The sequence below is a fragment of the Cyclopterus lumpus genome, chromosome 10 (assembly GCF_009769545.1).
Source record: "Cyclopterus lumpus isolate fCycLum1 chromosome 10, fCycLum1.pri, whole genome shotgun sequence".
Classification (NCBI taxonomy): Eukaryota; Metazoa; Chordata; class Actinopteri; order Perciformes; family Cyclopteridae; genus Cyclopterus; species Cyclopterus lumpus.
In genome coordinates this window covers 20,551,945-20,573,930 of record NC_046975.1, presented here as the reverse complement: position 1 = coordinate 20,573,930, position 21,986 = coordinate 20,551,945, and the positions used below count along the sequence as shown (strand labels likewise).

At 42.8% G+C, this 21,986-nt stretch overlaps 1 protein-coding gene across 1 annotated transcript in view; it reads left to right on the top strand.

The window, feature by feature from the left end:
• The window catches only part of si:dkey-237h12.3 (teneurin-3), a 124,444-nt gene that overhangs the window by 34,770 nt on the left and 67,688 nt on the right, over nucleotides 1–21,986 (top strand). The window contains 1 exon segment of the mRNA XM_034543272.1: nucleotides 15,757–15,982. Within this exon segment, the coding sequence (XP_034399163.1) occupies nucleotides 15,757–15,982 (226 nt within the window).

The window sequence follows — 21,986 nt, the reverse complement described above, 5'->3', positions numbered from 1 at the left end:
CCCCCCCCCCCCCCCACACACACACACACACACACACAATCGACCACCGACCGTGACGAAGACCGCATTCAATCTGCAACCACGAAGTCTGATAATTAGTCTTGATATAAAAGCCCAAGGTGAGCAATAAGCGAGTTCCTCCGCGTCCACGACATTCCCTTCCCTTGCAACTCGTGACACATTTCGCGTCGCGTTGCCGAGCAGCGCGGAGCACCAACATTGATGCAGTTCAGATGTAGAGGCGTGAGAGAGGTGCTAATTGATGCCCGCTGTGGCACGGACCGCAAATTGGATAGTTTACACGTACAGCAACCCAACTGCAGAGATATGCTTAGCCTCGTTGAATATTACGAAGAGGCTAAACGGGGGAATGTTCACGGAGAAGCGTAATGGATGCTGCCGACACTTGGCTGCTATCAGTATCCCTGCTTTTCTGTTTCCCTTATCCTGTTAACACCACAATTTCTCCCGTGTAAATGCAACGAAACATATCTGTGGCATTGTTGAGTGCGGGGGGGGGGGGGGGGGGAGGAAGCATAATTTAACATCATACGCTGAAGCTGCAGAAGAGGGAGAGATGCAAATTCGTTTCCATTACGGAGACAAAAGTTTCCTGAAGTTTATTAGCGCGGGCCTACGATACATATACTCATCGAGGCCATTAGATAGTAATGATTGCTATTTGCAGCCATTAGCCTCAATGATATTTTTCGCTACTTGTGCTATTAGCTGCAGTAAAAAAATACATTTTGCATATCAAACATTTAGTTGATGTTCTACCAGAGTGAGTCACAATTGAGTAGCCAATTCAATGTCTTGCACAGTAAAAGGATTTAGCGGTTGGACTTTTGACCTCCTTCGGAGAGGAATTCTAATGTATAAGCCAGTCAACTCTGGGAACGATGAGGTTGTTCTCCCCGGTCTCTTTCATTTTCATAAATATTCAGGATATTTATCACGATGCTTGCTCTTAGCAGGAAGCAATCCTTTCCTGTGTCTTCCTCTCGCTCATTTGGAAAATGAGATACTAACACTGTCATCATTAGGGCTTATTCTTCCAACTAAAGGTACAAGACTGAGTGAACATATAGTTTATTGACCTTTTCGTGAACTCGTGATTTGTGTAAAGTTGCACACAAAACAAAGAAGAAGAAGAAGAAAACAACACCACACAAAAGTTCAAATTAGAAGAGTTAGAAATGATGTCTATTTTGTTTGTAAATGAACTGAGATTGAACCCGGAGACAAAAGAGGGAAGGCTTGTTCAGCGCATCCGTGAAACACTAAAAGGAAGTAAAGTAGTTTATTTTCTGTATATTTTCTATTATTATTACAGAGACTGATTGTCCGCCCTTGACGATTCTATTATGGGCAAGAGTATTCATTTTATAATAATTTTTTAGCCATGCTTAATGTCGGACAGTTGGACCACAACTTGTGTCCAGACTGAAACACCTCTACAGCTGTTTAATGGACTGCCATGAAGTTGCCGTGGTGATTTTGTAGGTATTAATGGCTCCCGGACGATGCATCTTAATTACCTTTGCTGACACTTCCTCTAACGCCACCAGCAGGTTGACATTTGTGGTTATGAGTGAAACGCCTCAACGACCATTGGATGGATCGCCATGACATTTAGTTGAAAGTCCCCCCCCCCGTCCCTCACCTCCTTTTAGGTTTGTAATATTGTTTGTTGTAATTTTCCTCAAAATATGTGCACAAACTAATGAAATGGTTGCTGCGCAATTATTTAATCGACTACCAATCGCATTCAATGTAATGGGGACATTGTGGGGACAACGGTTTGTACATTAGCAGGCATGTAGCTGCCTTCATATAAATGTGAAAGCGCAATACAAATACGTTGTCCCTAAAATCCCGTGAATAATTGTGATCATCATTTTTGACAATGCCTGCTTGGGCTGTAGACTCTCCGTCTCGCTTAAATAACGAGTTCAAACTGGTTCCATTTTCTCAGCTCTCCATATGTGGCGGCATTGCTTTTAATTAGCCCGTTATGATACTTATTTGGGTTTCTGCATCTCACGAAGTTGGCCGCATCATTATAAGTAAACCCCAGAACAAAAGTGCAAAGCTCATCTGCTCTGTTCTAATTAGTGTCGGCGTTTAATTAGATAAAAAAATGAATGTTACACCTTCAAGGCTCCCTCATTGATCATCTCCAAATAGTTCCTAAATAAGATATACTGTTGCTCTTTTGAGCTCGCTATTTGTTATAACATTTTGACACTTAATGAATATAAAGTGTTGCTCAACTGTGTGTGTGTGTGTGTGTGTGTGGAGGTCGTGGTAAGACGAATTGTTGTTTTCTGACTTTTCTCGACATATGGATGGAGGGTTGGATAAATCCGATTAAAAAATAGTTTCAAGGCATGATGGCGGCCACGTGTTTTTGGGAGTGCGTTGTGCCCGAGAGGGGTTGGGCACGGAATGGACGACGACCAGTAAAAACACGCAATAACGCCCTCCCCTTCGAGATGCCTCGACACATCAGGGTGCATCTCCACGTGTGTTTTACAATACGCATTTGAATCCGGATTACATGCTGCCGAGCTTATTACGGCACAGCGACAAAGACACCTTTTTAAATACGCGACATGAAAAGGCGCCGCGGGGAAAACGCCGCTTTGATAAACCCCCGGCTTATCGCCCGCGCATTTCTTTCCCCACCAGAGTCCTTATTTCAACAGATTTGGCAATATTTTAGGCATCTTTTCTCTGAGCATCCCTTTGTGTCTGTGTGTGTGTGTGTGTGTGTTCCTGCAATTCCTTCTAAAGCAGCCTCTGGAGAGACAGCGCGGGAGGTATGTATGAGTCGGATGCCTCCTTGACAACACCTTGGAGGTAGAAAATCAATGTCTGCCAAACAAAGTGAAATGTGAAATGTTAGGCTGCAGCCGATACATGACAGATGAGGCTTAGGGTGGTATTTTCTAAGGTGAATGAAAGACTGGAACGCAGGCAGCGCTGTCTTCCGTTGTCAAGCAAAGCAGCATTAGAGAGATTTTTGAAGGACAGTACATCTGACTTCCCTGACTGCTTTTATTATTGATTAATGCGCTGTAGACATGTGTGAGAGCCACTCTGAGATGGAAAGGGGACGAGGGGAGGGCAGGGGGGAGGGCACGCGGTTCAAAATGAAGAACGACTGCACGGCAGATTAAACTTTAAAAGCCAGTTTCACTAATTAATTGTAATGCCTGTTCACTCCGGAGACCTCGTTCCAACAGTGAAGTCATCTTGATTAGAGTTGATTTGTCCTCAGATCGGAGCGGTGTCTTTTTTTATTTTCATATCGCGAGATCGAATCTCAGTTCCCGGCCTGTCGCCACGACACTGCTTTTGTCGGGAGAGATATTGTCCTTGAAATGATTGCGATGAACAATGTTAGTGTCATTTTTCAAGACCGTATTATGCCACCGATATTACCATAACATAGGAGCATAATGAGGCGAATTAACTTTTGAATTCTTCAGACACATCGGAATTGGAATCTGAAAAACATGACAAAACATGACCGTGAATTAATAAAACAGGACTACAATGAAACCCACACAACCAAACAATTAATAAAATAGACTCTCAGGGTCTCCGAGCCAAAATTGCACTGAAATAATCATTAAACATTTAGCACAGGGTTACAGAGGCCATATCGGCAATCCAGTTTCTCAATGTTTCAGAATTATAGCAACCCACATATACGCTATAACTTAGATATAAATAACTCTCGTTTGGCTCGAACCCAAAAAAGTTCCCACGCTGGAGCTGGGGGGCGACACACCTCCATAGGGTTGAAATGATCCAGGTCATGCACACACACATATACACACACATTGTACACAAAGTCGATATTGTAATCCTCGCGTCGCGTTTGTATAAGTCGTATTCGTCCTGACAGCTTGACCCGATTTTATAATTTCAGCGGCAGCGCGTGAGATTTTGTCACACTTTCCATCTCAATGCACAGAACACAGAGTCGGAGGGAGAGCCCGCGGGGGGGGGGGGGGGGGGGGAGCTCGGTCCGTGCAGCCGAATCGCGGTCGTAAGAAGCAGCATGGCTAGCTTGGCACATTAGAGGTGGGAAGACTGTGTTGCTACCTCATGCATGATCGGTCTCGGAGACTCCAGCAGTGACCTCAGCGCTCAGCCGTGGGCCGTATCGTGTTGCTGATTGAGCATGCACCGAGCCTCAGAGGGTACGCAGGTTGCATTCGGGTTGTTTCTTGCCGAAAGAAGCGCACGAGTGGCTGGAAGGCTTTTTTTTCTTTCTTTCTCTCAGTGATCTTTTAAAGCGCGTGTGTGTGTGTGTGTGTGTGTGTGTCAGTGATCGAGCATGTGCGTGAAGTGTATATCCACACATTAAGTTCATTGTTTATGCCCATTGGGGATAGTGACATATGACATCCCTATAATGCACGATACAGCTGGTGAGCAGTATAAGAATTGCCAATGATTATTATCCTCGTCCCCTGCTCTGTGGCCAAGAGTAATGCAACTATAGGGTATCAATTCGTAGCCTCGGCCTCGGGGAAGCTTTTGATTTCTTTTTTTTTTTTTTTTGAAAGCGGAGGGATTTTCTAGCCAGACTTTGCAAGACTTTTTTTTTTTTTTTTATTGGCGGAGAGAACTTTACGTGGGAATGTTTGGAGGAGTCGATTAAAGGAGGAGAAACGGAGGCACCAACATGTGTTGTTTGTTCATTGTAGTTGTAGATAGAAGAGACTAGAAGGTACTAAATGATGAATCTGTATCTAATGCGGTAACAGTACGAGGTCACGGCGCGTATTCATCAGCCGCAAGACATTTTTGCTTGTTTTGCAATACCAACATACCATTTTTATACGCTGACCTGTAAATTGCTTCATAATGTGTTCATCAGTCAATTCATGTTTCTATTGTATTGTTTTCGGATATATAAATGCTACACTGGTAGGTTTCTTTTTTCTTTTTTTTTTCAAACCTGAAACAATAAGTTGATTAACAGCTCAGTCGATGACAAAAATAATGAACAATCCCCCATTATGGAATAAAGCCATCAGTTGGTTTCTACTTAATTGGATTTTCCTTAGTCTTATTAGCTTCATATTGTATCACTATGTTTTCAATAAGGAAGCGATGATGAATAGATCAATCGAGAAAATAATCAGCAGAATAGTTGATAATCAAAATCCTCATTTGTTGCAGTCATTCATAGGAGTATAGTAGTTCTGCTGGTAAGATGGCGGTCTCATGTTCACCTTGTCGTGATAACAACAAGAAAAAAATCAGTCAGTAGTCTTTATTCCAAACCAACACATCCACATTGTTTGATTTCAACTATTACATCGTGTTGCACGCGTTGTCCTTATTGAGGCATTGTGTCCGTCTCGTCTGGGTCTCACAGTGAGATTGTTGATTTTCTACTCTCAACCTCGATAGACTATTTTCAAGGTTTTACGGCGTTTGTTTATTCAATGTGGTGTGAAAGAACGTACACTCTGTGAATTTCACTCTCCTCAAATTGTCCCACAGTGGAGGTGGAAATTAGTTACGTGCGCCAAAGTCGAGTGCTTCCAGTGGAGAACAATACGCCGACAATTAATCAGCAGAAGATGTAGGCTTTCCCATTTTCAGATGGACACAGTTTCCCTTTGTCTGATCTCCTCGCAGATTTGCTCGGGAAATGCAATTACAGCAAACGACTGCGCCACTACAGCCACGAGTGTTTGTTTTTTTACTGCAACCATTTTCTCAAGTGATTGGAAATGAACGGGGAGGCACATGAATAGTTCTCCTGGCGAACGCGTCACATTTCTATGACCCCCCCCCCCCCCCTCTTCGTGCAATTACTCATTAAAATCTGTATTGCTTGAGTCAGAAAAGTGACTCACAGTTCAGAACACAAACAAATAAATACAAATAAATAAAAAAAACTGGATAACAGTGATTTGTTGTTTCTTGGGAAATAAATGGCTTGAAATCGTTCAGCGAGCTTCTGAAAGCGCCCCGGAGGTGTCTGACTGAGATCACCCCTAACCAATGTTTCACGTTGCCACTCCTCCATCTACTGTCCAAACGCGCCATTCAAATATCCTCTGAAGGCCAGTTCCGTTCAAAAACGCTCACGGGAGAAAGATGGAAACTGGCAGCTTCTCCTTCTCTAAAAGAGAATCTTTTTTCTTTTTTTTCTTTCCGAAACTAGATTGACAACGGAGTGCCGAGCAGAGACGCAGTCGGAAACGAGAGCGCGTCTCTTCCGGGCGTCTCCGTTTTACCTCGTCCACGCCGGTGATTTGTTTATATTATACAGTTTAGGACATTGCGGCCCCACTGCTGCGTTTTTTTTCTTCCCAGAGATCAAACAGAATGATGCAGTGACAGGATGTGGCAGGTTGCTGCTGCTGTTTGGCGATTGTACCAGCATTTAAAAAAGGATGCAAAACGAAGAATGCGTAGCCATCAGGAGTGTTGCAAATGTATATGCCTTTGACTAGAGGATAGGTCCATTATTTTCTCCCAAAAAAATGCTGGAAAATGTGGCTGGTTGACAGTAGCTGTGGCACTTATGCTGTATGTTCTTATTAAAGTCGAGATGAAAGGGAAAAGTGACTTTTCAAGTCGAAGACGTATTTTTTTAATTTTTTTTTATTCTCCTCATTTTTTAAATCAAAATCCAATCTTTTCTTCCCGTAAAAACCAAATATAATGCAATGTTGTTGACCGACAGGGAATAGTCACCACACTCTGCAGTTACCCTCAAACCTGTTTTTAAGCGGGGGTTTTTCCAGCTCATTCTTTTGGTTCTTGCAGCCCGTCTCGATGCTCTTTTGGTTCAGTCCGTTCGCTGTTAGTCAATACTTTATGAAAGTTATTTTTATATTACCTCGTTCACGATCAGAGGACAGTGGTCAAGGAGAGAGTATGCGTTAGTAAACCGGAGCTTTTAAATGCAAGGCTTTGGTTACCCAATGGTTATAAATGTTTAAAATCAATGCCTGTGAGGCTTTTTCTAGAACATAATGGTGAAACTAATCTCTGTGTTGGACACAAATGTGTTTTTTCGAGGACTGGCACACTTCCCTCCCCCCGTGGACTGTGCCAAGAAAATATTTTGTCAGTAACTGAACTGCAGAACAATCGCGCGCGCTTGTCTGCGACGAAGTTTTGCAACAGCGGCGCGTGTTTTTATTTTAATTTTTTTTACCTGAGGTGTTAACACAATCTCTCCGGACAAGCGAAAGGAAGCCAGAGCTGTCCACACGTGAATAAATATAACAAAGTGTTTTGTCAGCAGGCTAATTGTCAAAGCGGCTTCTGAGAAGGAGTGTAATTGCTATGTAATCGGAGAGCTGTCAGAAAGGACTGCTAAGCAGTCATCATCTGTATGATGATCTGCCATCTGTAGCAATGTCTGAGAGAGAGAGAGAGAAATCTGCTTGTATTCACAGTGCATCTTGTCTGGGAGAGAGAGAGAGAGAGAGAGAGAGACGTGAATCCGCTTGTATTCACAGTGCATCTTCAGTAGGTTCAACTAAGTAAGATTATATTACATAAGTGTATTTACAGATAATACATTTGAGATGAACGTCAGGCGAGGATTTTGCATCAGATGTACGAGTTGATGAATGCCCGCTTTTGTGACGCATTATGTACGGGGTAAAAAGGAATGATTTCTTCTTCTTTTCTAAAAAATGCAACGATTATGTAATCCTTGAAATATTGGTTACGTCCCAGTTCCCCCTGCAGAGAAAGAGCTTGAAAGACATGTTGGTCTTTGATCAGATAGAAAGTCAGCAGAAGAGTGGGCAAAGCTGTGCGAGGTATGTGGCAGGAAATATGATGGAATTCACACAGCTTTCTTTTTTTTTTATTTCAAAACCCCAAGCTACTGAAAATTGCCAACTCTCTTTGCAGAGTAAATCCCCCAAAACTCACCAAGGGCAAGGTTGTTCAAATGGTCCTGAGAATCCAGAATCCCTCCCCCTCTACTCCCCCGTGAGAAGAAGCCGCCGTCTCTCTTTTTTTTCTTCTTCTTCTACTGAAGAACACGGCGGCCGCCTCCAACCCGAGGGCCACAGCTGTGTGCTGAGGAGAAAAGAAGAAGAAGAAGAAGAAGAAAAAAAAAAACGGGGCCGCAGATGAAAACGAATTTATTGATTTGACATATATAAACATCCTACCTGGTCCAAATGGCATGTTTTATTTTGGATTTCATCCATTATTCATTTCATATGAAATCAAACGGGGATCTCGCTTGATGTCTTTTTACTGTTGTGTCTTTCTGAAATTCAAACTTTGCCGAGCAGGGACGCAGCGTTTGTTAATTAGGACTATCCTGCTATGAAAACAAAAAACAAATCGAATAAAAATCATCGGCTGCGGACAAGACGAGCTGCGACCTCGTTGAGTTCGGTGATCTATTTTGACGGATTCCTTGCTATGCACATATCCTGTAATTTTCCTATTGGTGAAGGGCAAGCCAGTCGAAGCAAAGGCCCTTTCAATTCCATTAGCAGTTGAATCCGTCTCTTAATGGAGAGTAAAATGGCACAAGACCTTTTGTGTATTACTTACACAATGAATATGAAAAGGCTTTCACCAAGCTTGCAAAAGCTTAGTGAGTGCAAAACGGCTTTTAATTGTATCCCGACTCTTGTGTTGGAACATCATGCGCGGTACGCTTCTTGATGCTTTAACAAAAACAAAAATAATAAGATATATTTTCAGAGGACGACCTCGGAGAATCCTAACACGCGAGTATCAAGAAGTGGCATCGCAAAGTTCAAGACGAATATGGTGAAATGTGAACTCGGCTTGCACACGGCGCTAACCTCTGGCACGATTATTTTAAATGAACTGAATTCTATTCACTACATCGAATGCAGCTGTTTTCTGAGGACGCAGTTCGCACTTCTCTCTGTGCAGTGAGTCAGTGTTCCCGAATAAAACCCTCTAAAGTCAAAGCATGAGGAGCGGCTGAAACATAAAGCTAGTCAAGAAGGTGTTTCTGTAAAAACACCGACGCTTCGTAAAACATAATTTGATAGATATTGCAAGCATCATTAAGAAGGGAATGAGTCTGTCATTTCAGCGCTGGCATGCAGTATTAATCACGAGGGTCCCTTTTGAAGCATGTTGCTGATGGAGATGATGATAAACTGACGTTGAGGAATTATGCAAAGGAGGCATCTGTCTTGATCTGATTTCAAAGCAAAACCCCATAAACCACACAGCTGTTTTATCTGCCTTCTCGGTCACTGAGCCTGCACTTTAAAGGCCAGCTTAATTCCCCGCGTGCCCTGATAGAAGACAATGCCAAGCTTTCTTCAGGGTTCATTGTTTAGTGTGCTTTTTTTTTTTTACACACACAATCCAGCATTTGAGTCAGTGGATAATCTAATTCAAAGTGCCGTGGTGCCAAAAATACCATATTTTTGCAGGGTTGCCACGTGGCTTTCAAACGTCCAACTCTGCCAGTGCACACGCAGAACTGCACACTGCACCACTACACACTGAACCACTACACACTGAACCACTACACACTGAACCACTACACACTGAACTTACACACTGAACCACTACACACTGAACCACTACACACTGAACCACTACACACTGAACCACTACACACTGAACCACTACACACTGAACCACTACACACTAACCACTACACACTGAACCACTACACACTGAACCACTACACACTGAACCACTACACACTAACCACTACACACTAACCACTACACACTGAACCACTACACACTGAACCACTACACACTGAACCACTACACACTGAACCACTACACACTGAACCGCTGCACACTGAACCACTACACACTGAACTTACACACTGAACCACTACACACTGAACTTACACACTGAACCACTACACACTGAACCACTGCACACTGAACCACTGCACACTGAACCACTACACACTGAACCACTACACACTGAACCACTACACACTGAACTTACACACTGAACCACTACACACTGAACCACTACACACTGAACTTACACACTGAACCACTACACACTGAACCACTGCACACTGAACCACTGCACACTGAACCACTACACACTGAACCACTACACACTGAACCACTACACACTGAACTTACACACTGAACCACTACACACTGAACCACTACACACTGAACCACTACACACTGAACCACTGCACACTGAACCACTACACACTGCACCACTACACACTGAACCACTACACACTGCACCACTACACACTGAACCACTACACACTGAACCACTGCACACTGAACCACTACACACTGAACGTACACACTGAACCACTACACACTGAACCACTACACACTGAACCACTACACACTGCACCACTACACACTGAACCACTACACACTGAACCACTACACACTGAACCACTACACACTGAACCACTACACACTGAACCACTGCACACTGAACCACTACACACTGAACCACTACACACTGCACCACTACACACTGAACCACTACACACTGAACCACTGCACACTGAACCACTACACACTGAACTTACACACTGAACCACTACACACTGAACCACTACACACTGAACCACTACACACTGAACCACTGCACACTGAACCACTACACACTGAACCACTACACACTGAACCTACACACTGCACCACTACACACTGAACCTACACACTGAACCACTACACACTGAACCACTACACACTGAACCACTACACACTGAACCACTGCACACTGAACCATTACACACTGAACCACTACACACTGAACCACTACACACTGAACCACTACACACTGAACCACTGCACACTGAACCACTACACACTGAACCACTGCACACTGAACCACTACACACTGAACTGCACCACTACACACTGAACCACTACACACTAAACCACTACACACTGAACTGCACCACTACACACTGAACCACTGCACACTGAACCACTGCACACTGAACCACTACACACTGAACCACTACACACTGAACCACTGCACACTGCACCACTACACACTGAACTGCACCACTACACACTGAACTGCACCACTACACACTGAACTGCACCACTACACACTGAACCACTGCACACTGCACCACTACACACTGAACTGCACCACTACACACTGAACCACTACACACTGCACCACTACACACTGAACTGCACACTGAACTGCTGCACAGTCTACCCACGTGGAATCACATCGGGGTCATCACTCAGACACACTAACACTGACCGTGTGCAGGAAAATTTGAACGCATGAGAAAACACAACAAAAAACTTTGAAAAAAAGGTTCAAATGTATATCGAATAAACATGGAGTTGTATTAAAATGTTAATTCTAATATAAAAATTCCGACTTGTGAAGTCAACACTTACTCGATTGGTTGCGCAGAAAACTCATAAACAAGTTTCCTTTTTAGGGAAAAGCAACTATTGCACCATTTGATCTTGACCCCACATAAATAAAGATTAAGGGAATGAGAGCAGCCTTTAACTGAGATGAAAAAAAACGTTTGCATAATTAATCACTCAAAATCCGAATGGAGTCAAGTTTCAGATCTCGATGTGGGAATAACTTGGTATTTAGTAATAACTCAAAGGTTTACATGACTAGTGGAGTTCCACTTCAGACTTTTATGTGTGCTCATATATTAGGAGGTGTGTGGGTGGATTTCTTGAACCAAAAGGTTAAGGAGAAGTCATTTTGAATCGTCTCTCACAGCTGTTGCTTCTTCATCCGATGGTGCTGGATACATTTACTAAACCTTTGGGATATGTGTGTGGCATTTATATAAAAGTAAACAATAATTAGTTTTGTCATTTGAAAAATATGAAAACGGCAGCTTTTTAATAAAAGGAATCCCTTTGTAACCCTTTTAAGATGACGTCTTTTGTCACACTGTGCAATACAGATCAATTGATCTGCAATGTTTTGCGACTACTTTCTAAGCCCGCCCCCTTTTTAGTGGTCCAATCAAATGGGAATGATTTGATTTAAATCCCTCTTGTAACTGTACTCAGCACGAATCCTTTTCAGTGGGGAATGCTTCACAGTACAGAAGCTAAACCTCCGTTTCACTGGGTCTCCTGAGGATAACGACGAAAATATGAACGTTTTTCAGACCAACTGTACATTCCCAGTGTTGAAAAAAATCGTATTCTCGCCCGGTTTTAGTCGTGAGCACTTTTGTTTTGCTTCTTTTCGCTTCGCTCAAAGCCACAACTGTATCACGGTTTAGGGCGAACTCTCAAAAGCAGCATTTCGAGTGGACGACCATATTTTCACCCAAAGGCTTTGTGTTCTTTTTTTATTTATTTTTTTTGCAAAGTATGCACACAGAAGGTTTAATTCAGTTGGTGGGGTTTTATGTTCCCTCAGTTCATTGTGGGATTATGCAGTCAGATTTGCTGCATGTCAAATCCTATGCCTTTGAAGGTTTTTTTGGGGGATTTTTTTTTTGTGTTTTGTGTAATGAATGCTCAGCGTGTGCTTTCACCGAAGATGAAACCAATAAATAAAACCGGGTTCATTTCCTGTTGCGGTTCAGGCATCCCTTTTTAACACGTTGCTTCATCAGAAATCCCATAAAGTCTTGTATTTTGACGCGCTGGACGTTACTGTATAAAAAAGCTGCCTTTTCAAACTCTCAATGCCAGCAGTGCGGCAGCAGGACGGCCTGCAAATTAATCAAGGGCAATCAAGATGTTGCCTTGAGCTATATGCCGACAGATCAATATGTAGACGTGAAGATAAATGGATACCGATTTGTTCAATATCTCTCCTGTATCTTTATTTGCAATCCAAAAAAAGGGAAGGCGGATTGTTTACCAGCATTGCCTGTGTGGGCGTGTTAATGAGGTGATGTTTGTACAGGAGAACAAAGACATCTGCTTTATGTATTTTAAAAACAGAGGGGGGGCTTCATTGGGTTATTTAAGAGGAGGCTGCAGTTATTTCACGTTAAATATAATTTCATGAGGTAACATGAATTGGACATTACCCTTTTGGTAACACTTTTTATGTGGCCCATGTCTATATCCCATAATAAACCTACTTATAGTGCATTATAATCAGCTGATGGCACTGTATAATTCTAGTAACATACACTCATAAGTATGCAAAATGCTTTGTTACAATAACCACAATACATTAAAGCAGATTGAGTTATGCTGGTTATTCACTGAGATTTTTGTTTGCTAGGGTCACAGGCTATTATAATGCCCATTGATGTATAATACATACTATAATCGGTTTATAACACATTCTAATCACTCAAGTGGTCCTTTCTTTGATGTATAATACATACTATAATCCTTTTATAACACATATAATCACTCAAGTGGTCCTTTCTTTGATGTATAATACATACTATAATCGGTTTATAACACATTATAATCACTCAAGTCGTCCTTTTTTTTGATGTATAATACATACTATAATCCTTTTATAACACATTATAATCACTCAAGTGGTCCTTTCTTTGATTTAAGTAAAGTATCATACTGTGTTCCAACGAAGGGGATTATGATGCACCATGATACTTGCAAAACAATATCAGCAATCATGAAGTATTATGATACTTGACCTTATGAGTCATTATTATATGTTTTATAATGTGTTCTGATGATTGTTATTAAGCCTTATAACTAGAATTAGACAGTGCTGCAAGCAGATTATAATGCATTATGAGTATGTTAACAATGCACTATAGACATGGGCGTCATATAATGCGTTACCAAGCCAATTCTTTCATGATAATAAAGAAAATTGACTTCTAAAAATAATCCTTTCTGCCCATCAATTTAGCTCCACTTTAGACCATTGTCTGTTTTTCAGAGCCCACCTGACTGTACGTCATTCCTGCTCTTCTCTCCATGACATTGGACCGCGGCGCCGGTGTGTGCTGATCATATGAAAAAAAAAAAATGCTTCTGCCGGAGAGAAGCTTGTGGCTGCCGCCAGCTCACACAATAGAATAAGGCCCCCGAGGTGAAGTAAAACCAGCCAGTGTCGATAGATGATCCATATTTCTATTAGCATCAGCTTTTCAAATGGGGCTCACAGTCTAGCCCAGGAGATGAGTGGCGTGTCTTGTACTCATCATCACGAAGTCATGGCGGCCTTAAAATATATATATATATTTTTTTTTTTTTGCAAACGCAGATGCCACGGTTAATTCACGTGTCAGGATTCAGAACTGACTTTGAACGAGGTGATGTAGTTTGATGAGGGGGCGATCATATTTGATTGGGTTTGATCAAAGACTAATCGGAAATTAATTAATCTTAGATTGGCCTCCTGCGCCGCCATCGTGCACTCTCGTCACTCCCGATTCCCCATCACACAATTCATCTTTCATCTTTTGTCTTGTCTTGTCTGTCTGTTTCTATACAGATGAAACAGATGCTCTAAAAATAATGTATTCTTTTATGAAGATGGGAAATATATCCATGGAAGAAGTAATTAGTCCCCCCAAAAAAAAAAAAAAAAATTGATTGGTACAACCTTCCCCTGCTAAACTTTATTACAGCTGCGACTGTCGGCTGCAATTAACTCGTGGAGAAGAGTTCTACCATCGGTAATCATTCTTATTACTCTCTGCCTGACACTATAATTCCGATGTATTCCTCCATTTCAATATGTGAGAAATAATCTACAAATAGCCTTCATGCTTAAAGCTTAAAGGTTTTTACCTCAAAGCGGTGGAAGTGATTTCCGAGCCCTGAATGGCATACATGTTTCCCATTTATACTTTGGAACCAAATACAAGGCTCAATTGCTTGAATTGAACCGCTTTTGCTTTTATGCATAGAAGGACGTAGTGAAAAGCAGAAAGCGTGTAAGGACAAGGACAACAATTGCGCGGTTATTAGCGGCTCTTTTACAAACAGCGCCTGGTGTCCTTCCAATGAAGATGTTCTGTCAAGCTGTACAGCGCAGAGCATCATTTGAGTCCCACAATGCCTCTGTGCGTGGTGGAGAAAGCAAAGGTTAAATACAAATAAATCAATAAAACTGACAGCGTTTGTATGCCACGAAATTAAACTCATATTGGCTTTATAAAAAATAAAAAAAGCACGCTGTCAAAACAACAGCTCTTAAAAGACACAAGTCCCAGCTTTCTCAATCTTCTCCAAGCCTCTGTGAAGCAGGAAAGACGATACCCATTCGGGGCTCATTGGAGCAAATCAGAATTGTCAGCACTGTGGGTTTTTACCTTTTAAACAGGGAAGATGGATAGATAATCACCACATGCCATTCTGGGGGCCAATTACACAGCTTTGTGTGAAATTGGAAAACCTGTTCTCTCAGAGCTCTAATGGATGTTCTGGTCATTAGTTATTTGAGAGTCTTCTCTGGCTGTAATCAAACGTGAAACATTGCGTTAAGCGCCCATAAAAGAACAGCTGCCTCTCTAAGTGACCTTCTGTTTAAGAGAACCCGACTGTCAGCCGTGTGGCGTTTGGCGACAATTATTATGTGTGTCGCCATAAAAGCAGCTCTTATTTCCCCCTTTTCTGCAGTGGTTGCATCTCATTTTAATGTCTTGCTCTTGGTTGTATTTACTTTTCTGGGTCTGTTATGTGGCTATATGCTGTCATAGTTTACATACGAGGCAGATGCATACTCTTGCCCATCTGCTCTCTGGTAGTTATCTCCCGGGTGTAGTTCTAATCGGCGAAAAAACAAATTACGGAAAGAATGCAACAAAAACTAACATGCTGATGTCTCTTTCCCTCCGCTTTACTCCAGGTGACCATCTATCCTGTCAGCAAGGCCCGCCTCCTCTCCCGCCGGCACCGCCCCCACACAAGCAGCACCCGTCCATCACGTCCCTGAGCCGAAGCTCACTGGCCAATCAGAGGAGCCCGAGCCCGCCGCCCACAGCCGGCCTGGCGACCGACTTGCAGAGTACGGCGGAATGCGTCCAGCTGCAGGACAGCTGGGTCCTGGGCAGCAATGTGGCCCTGGAGAGCAGGTGAGTGACCCACAATGACCTACATCAGAGCGGGGAAATCCAGCTCCAGGTGGTATATTGCAGCCGCTTTCACCGACCCGGAAAGGAAAATGATGTGAAATAAAAAGGAGCTGCTGTTGAAAACGTTCATTTGACCTGTCCTGTATTTTAATTGAACACCTTTTACGTTTGGAAATCGGTGAAGGAAACCGTAGCTGTAACTATATTTCACTTATTTAATTTGGATAGCTTGTTTGCCACATTTGGGGACCACAACTGGTGCTATATGTGTAATTTAATCCACTGGACTGTTGGATGTTCTTTCCAGATATTGGCCCATATCCATAAAACTCCAAAACTCCCAGTCGGGGTTAACAGTGACTCACCCAGTCGTGATTGAGCCAGCTGTGCTACCAGCTTTGTATTAATGCTCACAAACCTTTATCATTTGGATGACCTGCAAAGTATCGCGCGTCCTGGCAGGAGGATCTTCAGTATTAGATTGCGTAACCCTCGGCACATGTTAAACTGCCGTGAATTTAGCGTGTAGAAGTCTTGTGGTAGTCTTCATCACACTAGGGATTGAATAAATGGCGAAGAAAAAAATGAAAAGGTTTCAAGTAAACAATAAATCTTATCACCTGATGATTTTATTCACGTTTTAGTGCTACTCCTCCAGGAGTAGGTGGATAATAAAATGATAATTCACTCCAGGATTTGAGGTATTTAAGTTCTACACCTCATCAGGGTTCAATTATCGCCCCGCAAATTGTGCGAGGCATAATATGGTGTCCCGCCGAGTTTGATAAACTTGTTCCGTGTTATCTCCTCTGTGGAGAATAATGTTGTCGAGCGTTCGCCGTCTTTTTGCTTTTTGTATGCGCCCACAATTATGGGGCTGATCACCAAATTAGATAGACCGACACTCAGCAGCAGAGTGCCTGATTAGAGGGAATTATGGGAATATCAGAGAGCTTGCCAGTTCAAATCCGAGAGGCTATAACTTATCAAGGTTAACTTGGAAAAGGCGATTGTGTATGTGTGTGTTGTATAAAAAAAATACGCTGCGCAGGAAACTATGTTGTCTCCAGAGCCTCTGCCAAGTCCCCCCCCCCCCCCCCCCCCCCACTGAAACATACGTTACATTTCTCTTAATCAGGGCGCTCAAACCATCCTGGCTAATGAAGTGTGGTACATTGCGCTCTGACTCAGAAATGGCCTTGAGTAGATGATTGCATTCTCGCCTGATATTTCCCTGGCACAGCGTCCCCTTTTATTTCCGAAGGCGTATGATTGTAAACTTTGAATTTCGTCCGTGGAGCAACAACCTCTGATGATATGACTGAATCAATTGCTATATGTTGCGACACTTTCACTTTCTGGGGAAGACGCAGTGATTGAATACCCAACCGCGCAGTGACCTTGAGCCGTCTTAGTCTTATCGACAAAACAATATGTGCACACCTATCATCAGCGGAGGCATAAATCACTATCACCACAGTGGACTCTAAATCAAGTGCTTGGCAGTGGGTGGGAACTGAGGGCCGCTGCGCACAACGGGGCCAAAAGGGAAGACCCGGTACGCCACATAATTGCAAGAAAACCACCAGGTTGGGACGTGTAAACAGCAGCTCCAGAAAGTATTTATTAGGATGCCTTCGGGGGGGTTAGGCGCGGAAGGTCCTATCACGGCACAAACGTAGGTGGCCTCAGTTATGGCAGGAAAACCTCAACACTTACATTGATTATATCTGTCACGCGGCACAGTCGACGTGGTCAAATGCGCAGATAGTAAATCGTTCTGTCGATTTAAAAAAAAAAGAAGAAAAAAAGTGTCACATATGAATCAAAACGTCATGATCTTGTTTAATAGATATTCCCTTTGACGAGACCTCCTTGAAAATAAAGCACTCATTTGACAGCATTAGCTACTTTTACAGCAATTAGCAGTAATGAATTGTGTGTGTAACATTCTCCTAAAAGTGCTTGTCTTCAAAGCACGAGTGTGCTAATTTGGCTCAATACTAGCTTTCAGTGTGAATAGCTTTCAGTGTTCTTTGAAATGAGTGTCGCACTCAGTAAATACTATAACTACCGCTCATTATTATACGGGGAGTGAGTGAAGTCACCGATCTCACTGTGATCATACCGTCAAAGCTGTGTTAAGTCACCGAGTTTGATGTCGGCTCATTTACTCTCGCAGTTTGAAAACATCAAACAGTCAGACAGACAAATGAGACCTTGTTTTACACAGCTCGAGGAAAACAAACCTCCAGTGGGACGCAACTTGAACCCAGCTCCGCAATGTCATTCTGCAACGACCACTGCTGTACCGGTTTAATCGAGACCTGAAAAACGTGTCGGATGCATTTTTTTTTTTATTCACCTTTCCCGTCTCCCGCGAGGGATATATGCTCTCATTTCAATACATACGACTAATGCCTGGTGCCACATGTTGAGTGTTAAACGCTTTCTCTGAACAAAAGCTGTCAGTCATGCTGTGTGTTTTAGTTCCTGCTAGCTAGTTAGCTGTTAGCTCTTTTTACCAAACCGACACCAGGACAATGCTGCGCACCGGCTAGCTAACAGCTAACTAGCACACCTCCCTGTGCATCTTATCCGTTGTAATCTGACTGTAGCTCCGTTTATTATTTGCTAAGCGATATAGCCGACATGCATAAATGTTGACAAAAAGTGTGAAACATTACAACATCGAGAGGTCCTTGAACATATAGTCATGAATGAGCACTGGACGTATTACGCTGATGGGGCCAGTAGGCCTATAAAAGATTAGCTGCCGACAGATGTCCACTGATCAGACAGAATGCATAATATCCTGGCAAAGATAACAAAAGCAATCCACACTCACTGTAAAATGTACACAAAATATTGCAATTCTGAAGAACATTTACGAGTAATAACACTGGATTAGGAGAAGTCCTGTTATATGTTTTCTGTTATTAAGAGAAACGCCGATATTACACTTCGGATAATTGAAAGGAATCCCTCTATTTCTGCTTTATTCTTACAAATACCACTCCAATTAATCAAATAGCTGGCAACAGAGCAGTGATAATGTTTACTGTCCGTTTGCTATCCTCAAGTGCAGAAGAGACAGTCAGATCTATAAAGTATGTGTACTTTTTAATAAATCCCGTGAGTTTCCCTTACTAACCACTTGGCTTCACTAACAGTTTTTTTCTCCATGATATTTTCAATTATTTCATTGAATTTCATTATAAAATGAACTACCATGTCCCCCAAGAGACCAATACAGATATACTGTATGTAAATTTTTCTTGAGCCGTACTTAATCATCGTTTGCAATGGAAGACACCAGCATGTGCAAAATTAATATTTTTGACGCCTTTTATGCTGCAAGCCATGAGCTCAATAAGTGCTCCACCAGATAGGTTTCAGGTGTCGGCTCTTACATATGAACGTCCTTTGGAGCCCACTTGAGCATATCTTTTCTTTTTTTTTGTCACTTAGATCCAACGAGATTCAGCTAGAACAGTCGTTATGACATTTCAGAGTCCTCAGCGTCTTTTGAAGGCCTGCCCAGCCACACGCTGCGGTTATAAATGTGCTGTCAATCCCCGTTGGATTCACGCGTCAAGGGAGTCCTTTTGTGAAATGAAATTATGTCTCAGCTCTAACATCATCATGTGGTACAGTGTCCCACAGACGGTACAATTTTCCTGATGGAAAACGTGTTAGATTGTTTTCGGAGGGGGCCAAAAAAGAATAGCAGATGTAATCCAAATAGGATAGTGTGTGCGGTTGTTTGTGTGTGATGCACATGTAAATCATGAGTCAGACGGTTATGCTTCACATCAGAGGAGGAAAAATTTAACTTTTTTTGTTGTTGTACTGCAGCCACGGTGTCGGGATTGCACCAGGACTGATTAGTCATGTGTAAGCAGCCAGCCAACTGGCCTTTGGGAATAGAAAGGAGCTTGCAGTGATGGCTGGTTACCTGCCAAAGTGGAGGGTGGTGTAGACAAAGTGGTAATCCTCGAGACGTATTTCTTCCTTTTTCCTCGCGTGTTTTCTTTTTCCTCTTTTTTTTTTTTTCCGCCAACTTCATCGGTGCCAAAAGCACACATTTTGGTGGTATTCCCAAAGTTCTGCAATATGTTCCTCTTATTTTTAGGCTACTGTATAAACTGCTGCTGCTGGCAACACAAAGTGCATCTGGTCCAGATGAGTTTAGCCAGCAAATGTAAAAGTTGTCATGAAGAGAGGATGGATAAGTGAGGAGTTATCTGAATGCTAATATACACGTCACTACAAGTGTCCCTCAAGATAAACCACAGAGCAACTGTTTCAGATCTAGAGTTGGACTCCAAAGTCTTAAATATATGTACATTAGAGCTGAGCTCCACTTAAGCCAAATCTAATCAAACTTGTTAAATATACAGTAATTCCTCCCATGTTCAAACAATCTAAGTGACTCAAGATGGCACCACGCTGATCTCGTGGGCACGACGGCACAGAAAAGCTCGCCGGCACTGAAATACCATCCCATGGGTGCGGAGCTAGCAGTACCAGAATAGCACCTGCTAACAGGCCGCCCCCCGTAGAGAGGGCAGGTGGCGATCGTGGGGAGGGCGAACGTGTGAAAACGGGCCCCCGTGCTGCCCGTCACATCTGTAGCCTTTTTAAATTATTTCTTCTTCTCTTCACTCTTCTTTTTCCGTTTTTTTTGGGGGGGGGATTGAAGCGGCCTGATTATTCCGTCTCTCACCTTGAGATGCTAATGCTAACGCAGAACAGCAGCTAATAGGCAGATTACATATTCTGAGGGCTCCGACTCGCATTGTTTCTCCCGTGCTCTCTCGCCCTTCCAGCTGCAGCTTAGCCGTAGACAATCCACCCACTCTCTGTTTAGTCTTTTGTCCTCTGTGAGGATGTTTTCAAATGTCATCCCGATGACAAGCAGCGTTGTGAGAGCAGAGGAGGCCGGGCTGGCTGGCTGATGCTTTTGTGTTCTCAATGGGACAGCCGGGGACGTGCCCGCAAACGCACCGCGATCGCACGCACACACACACACACACACACACTGACACGCCGCCATTAATTTTGCTCTCTTTCAACCTCTCCGTCGTCTCTCACACTCTTTTGATTGTCTCTTTTTTTCTTTTTTTTTCTCCTGTGTCTCTCTCCGTCTCGCTGGCTGTAAAACGCAGCACATTGCTATCGCTGGGGCTGGCTGGATTAGCATAGTAATGTGCCTTGTTGCATCACACTGGCTGTAATCAATTAGCCGGTCATCCGGCAGACATTTACACTGCTCCGCTGTTTGTTAATCATGTCCAACAGCAGTTCATCTTTAGACCCCTTCACTCTGCTCTGTGGAGGAAGAAAAGAAAAAAAACAGCGACACCAGAATTACATTAAACGGCAAAGTGCAATAAATGTCCAGCGCAGGACTTTGTCCCAGTGGCGCTGGTCCGCTCACATTCTGACAGCTTTTAGTTTCACTCGACACTCTCTCTCTCTCGTTCAAAGCAAAAGGGATACATACATGACTGAAGTATAGCTGACTGCCTAGTTTGAGACCACCCACAGCGCGCCATATGTTTCTGGTAATTATACGTGCGCTCAGATTGTTCAATCAACTGAATTGTGCAAATAAACATGTTTTATTTTTTTATTTTACATATTCATTATCACTGTTTTCCATTACTTAGTTTAGTTGTTAGTAGAAATGATGCCGTCTGCATGTGACCTAGCACAGATGTGCCACTGATTTAAAATGTTGTTCAGGTTTCTTTGACTCCAATGAGAACTTTGTGTGCTTGTATCGTTGCATAAATAAGATCCCAGGTAGATTTGAGATGTTTTATTTACGGGCAAAAACGTCTCTGCGTCACCTCTGCAACTTGCAAAGAGAAGCTTGTCACCTCCCTTTAATAGAGTGTGTGCGCACTCACACACACACTCACACACACACAGATGAACTCACAGGATCACATCCCTTTCTGTCTACCTCATCAGATTGCATCCACTTGCACTTAAC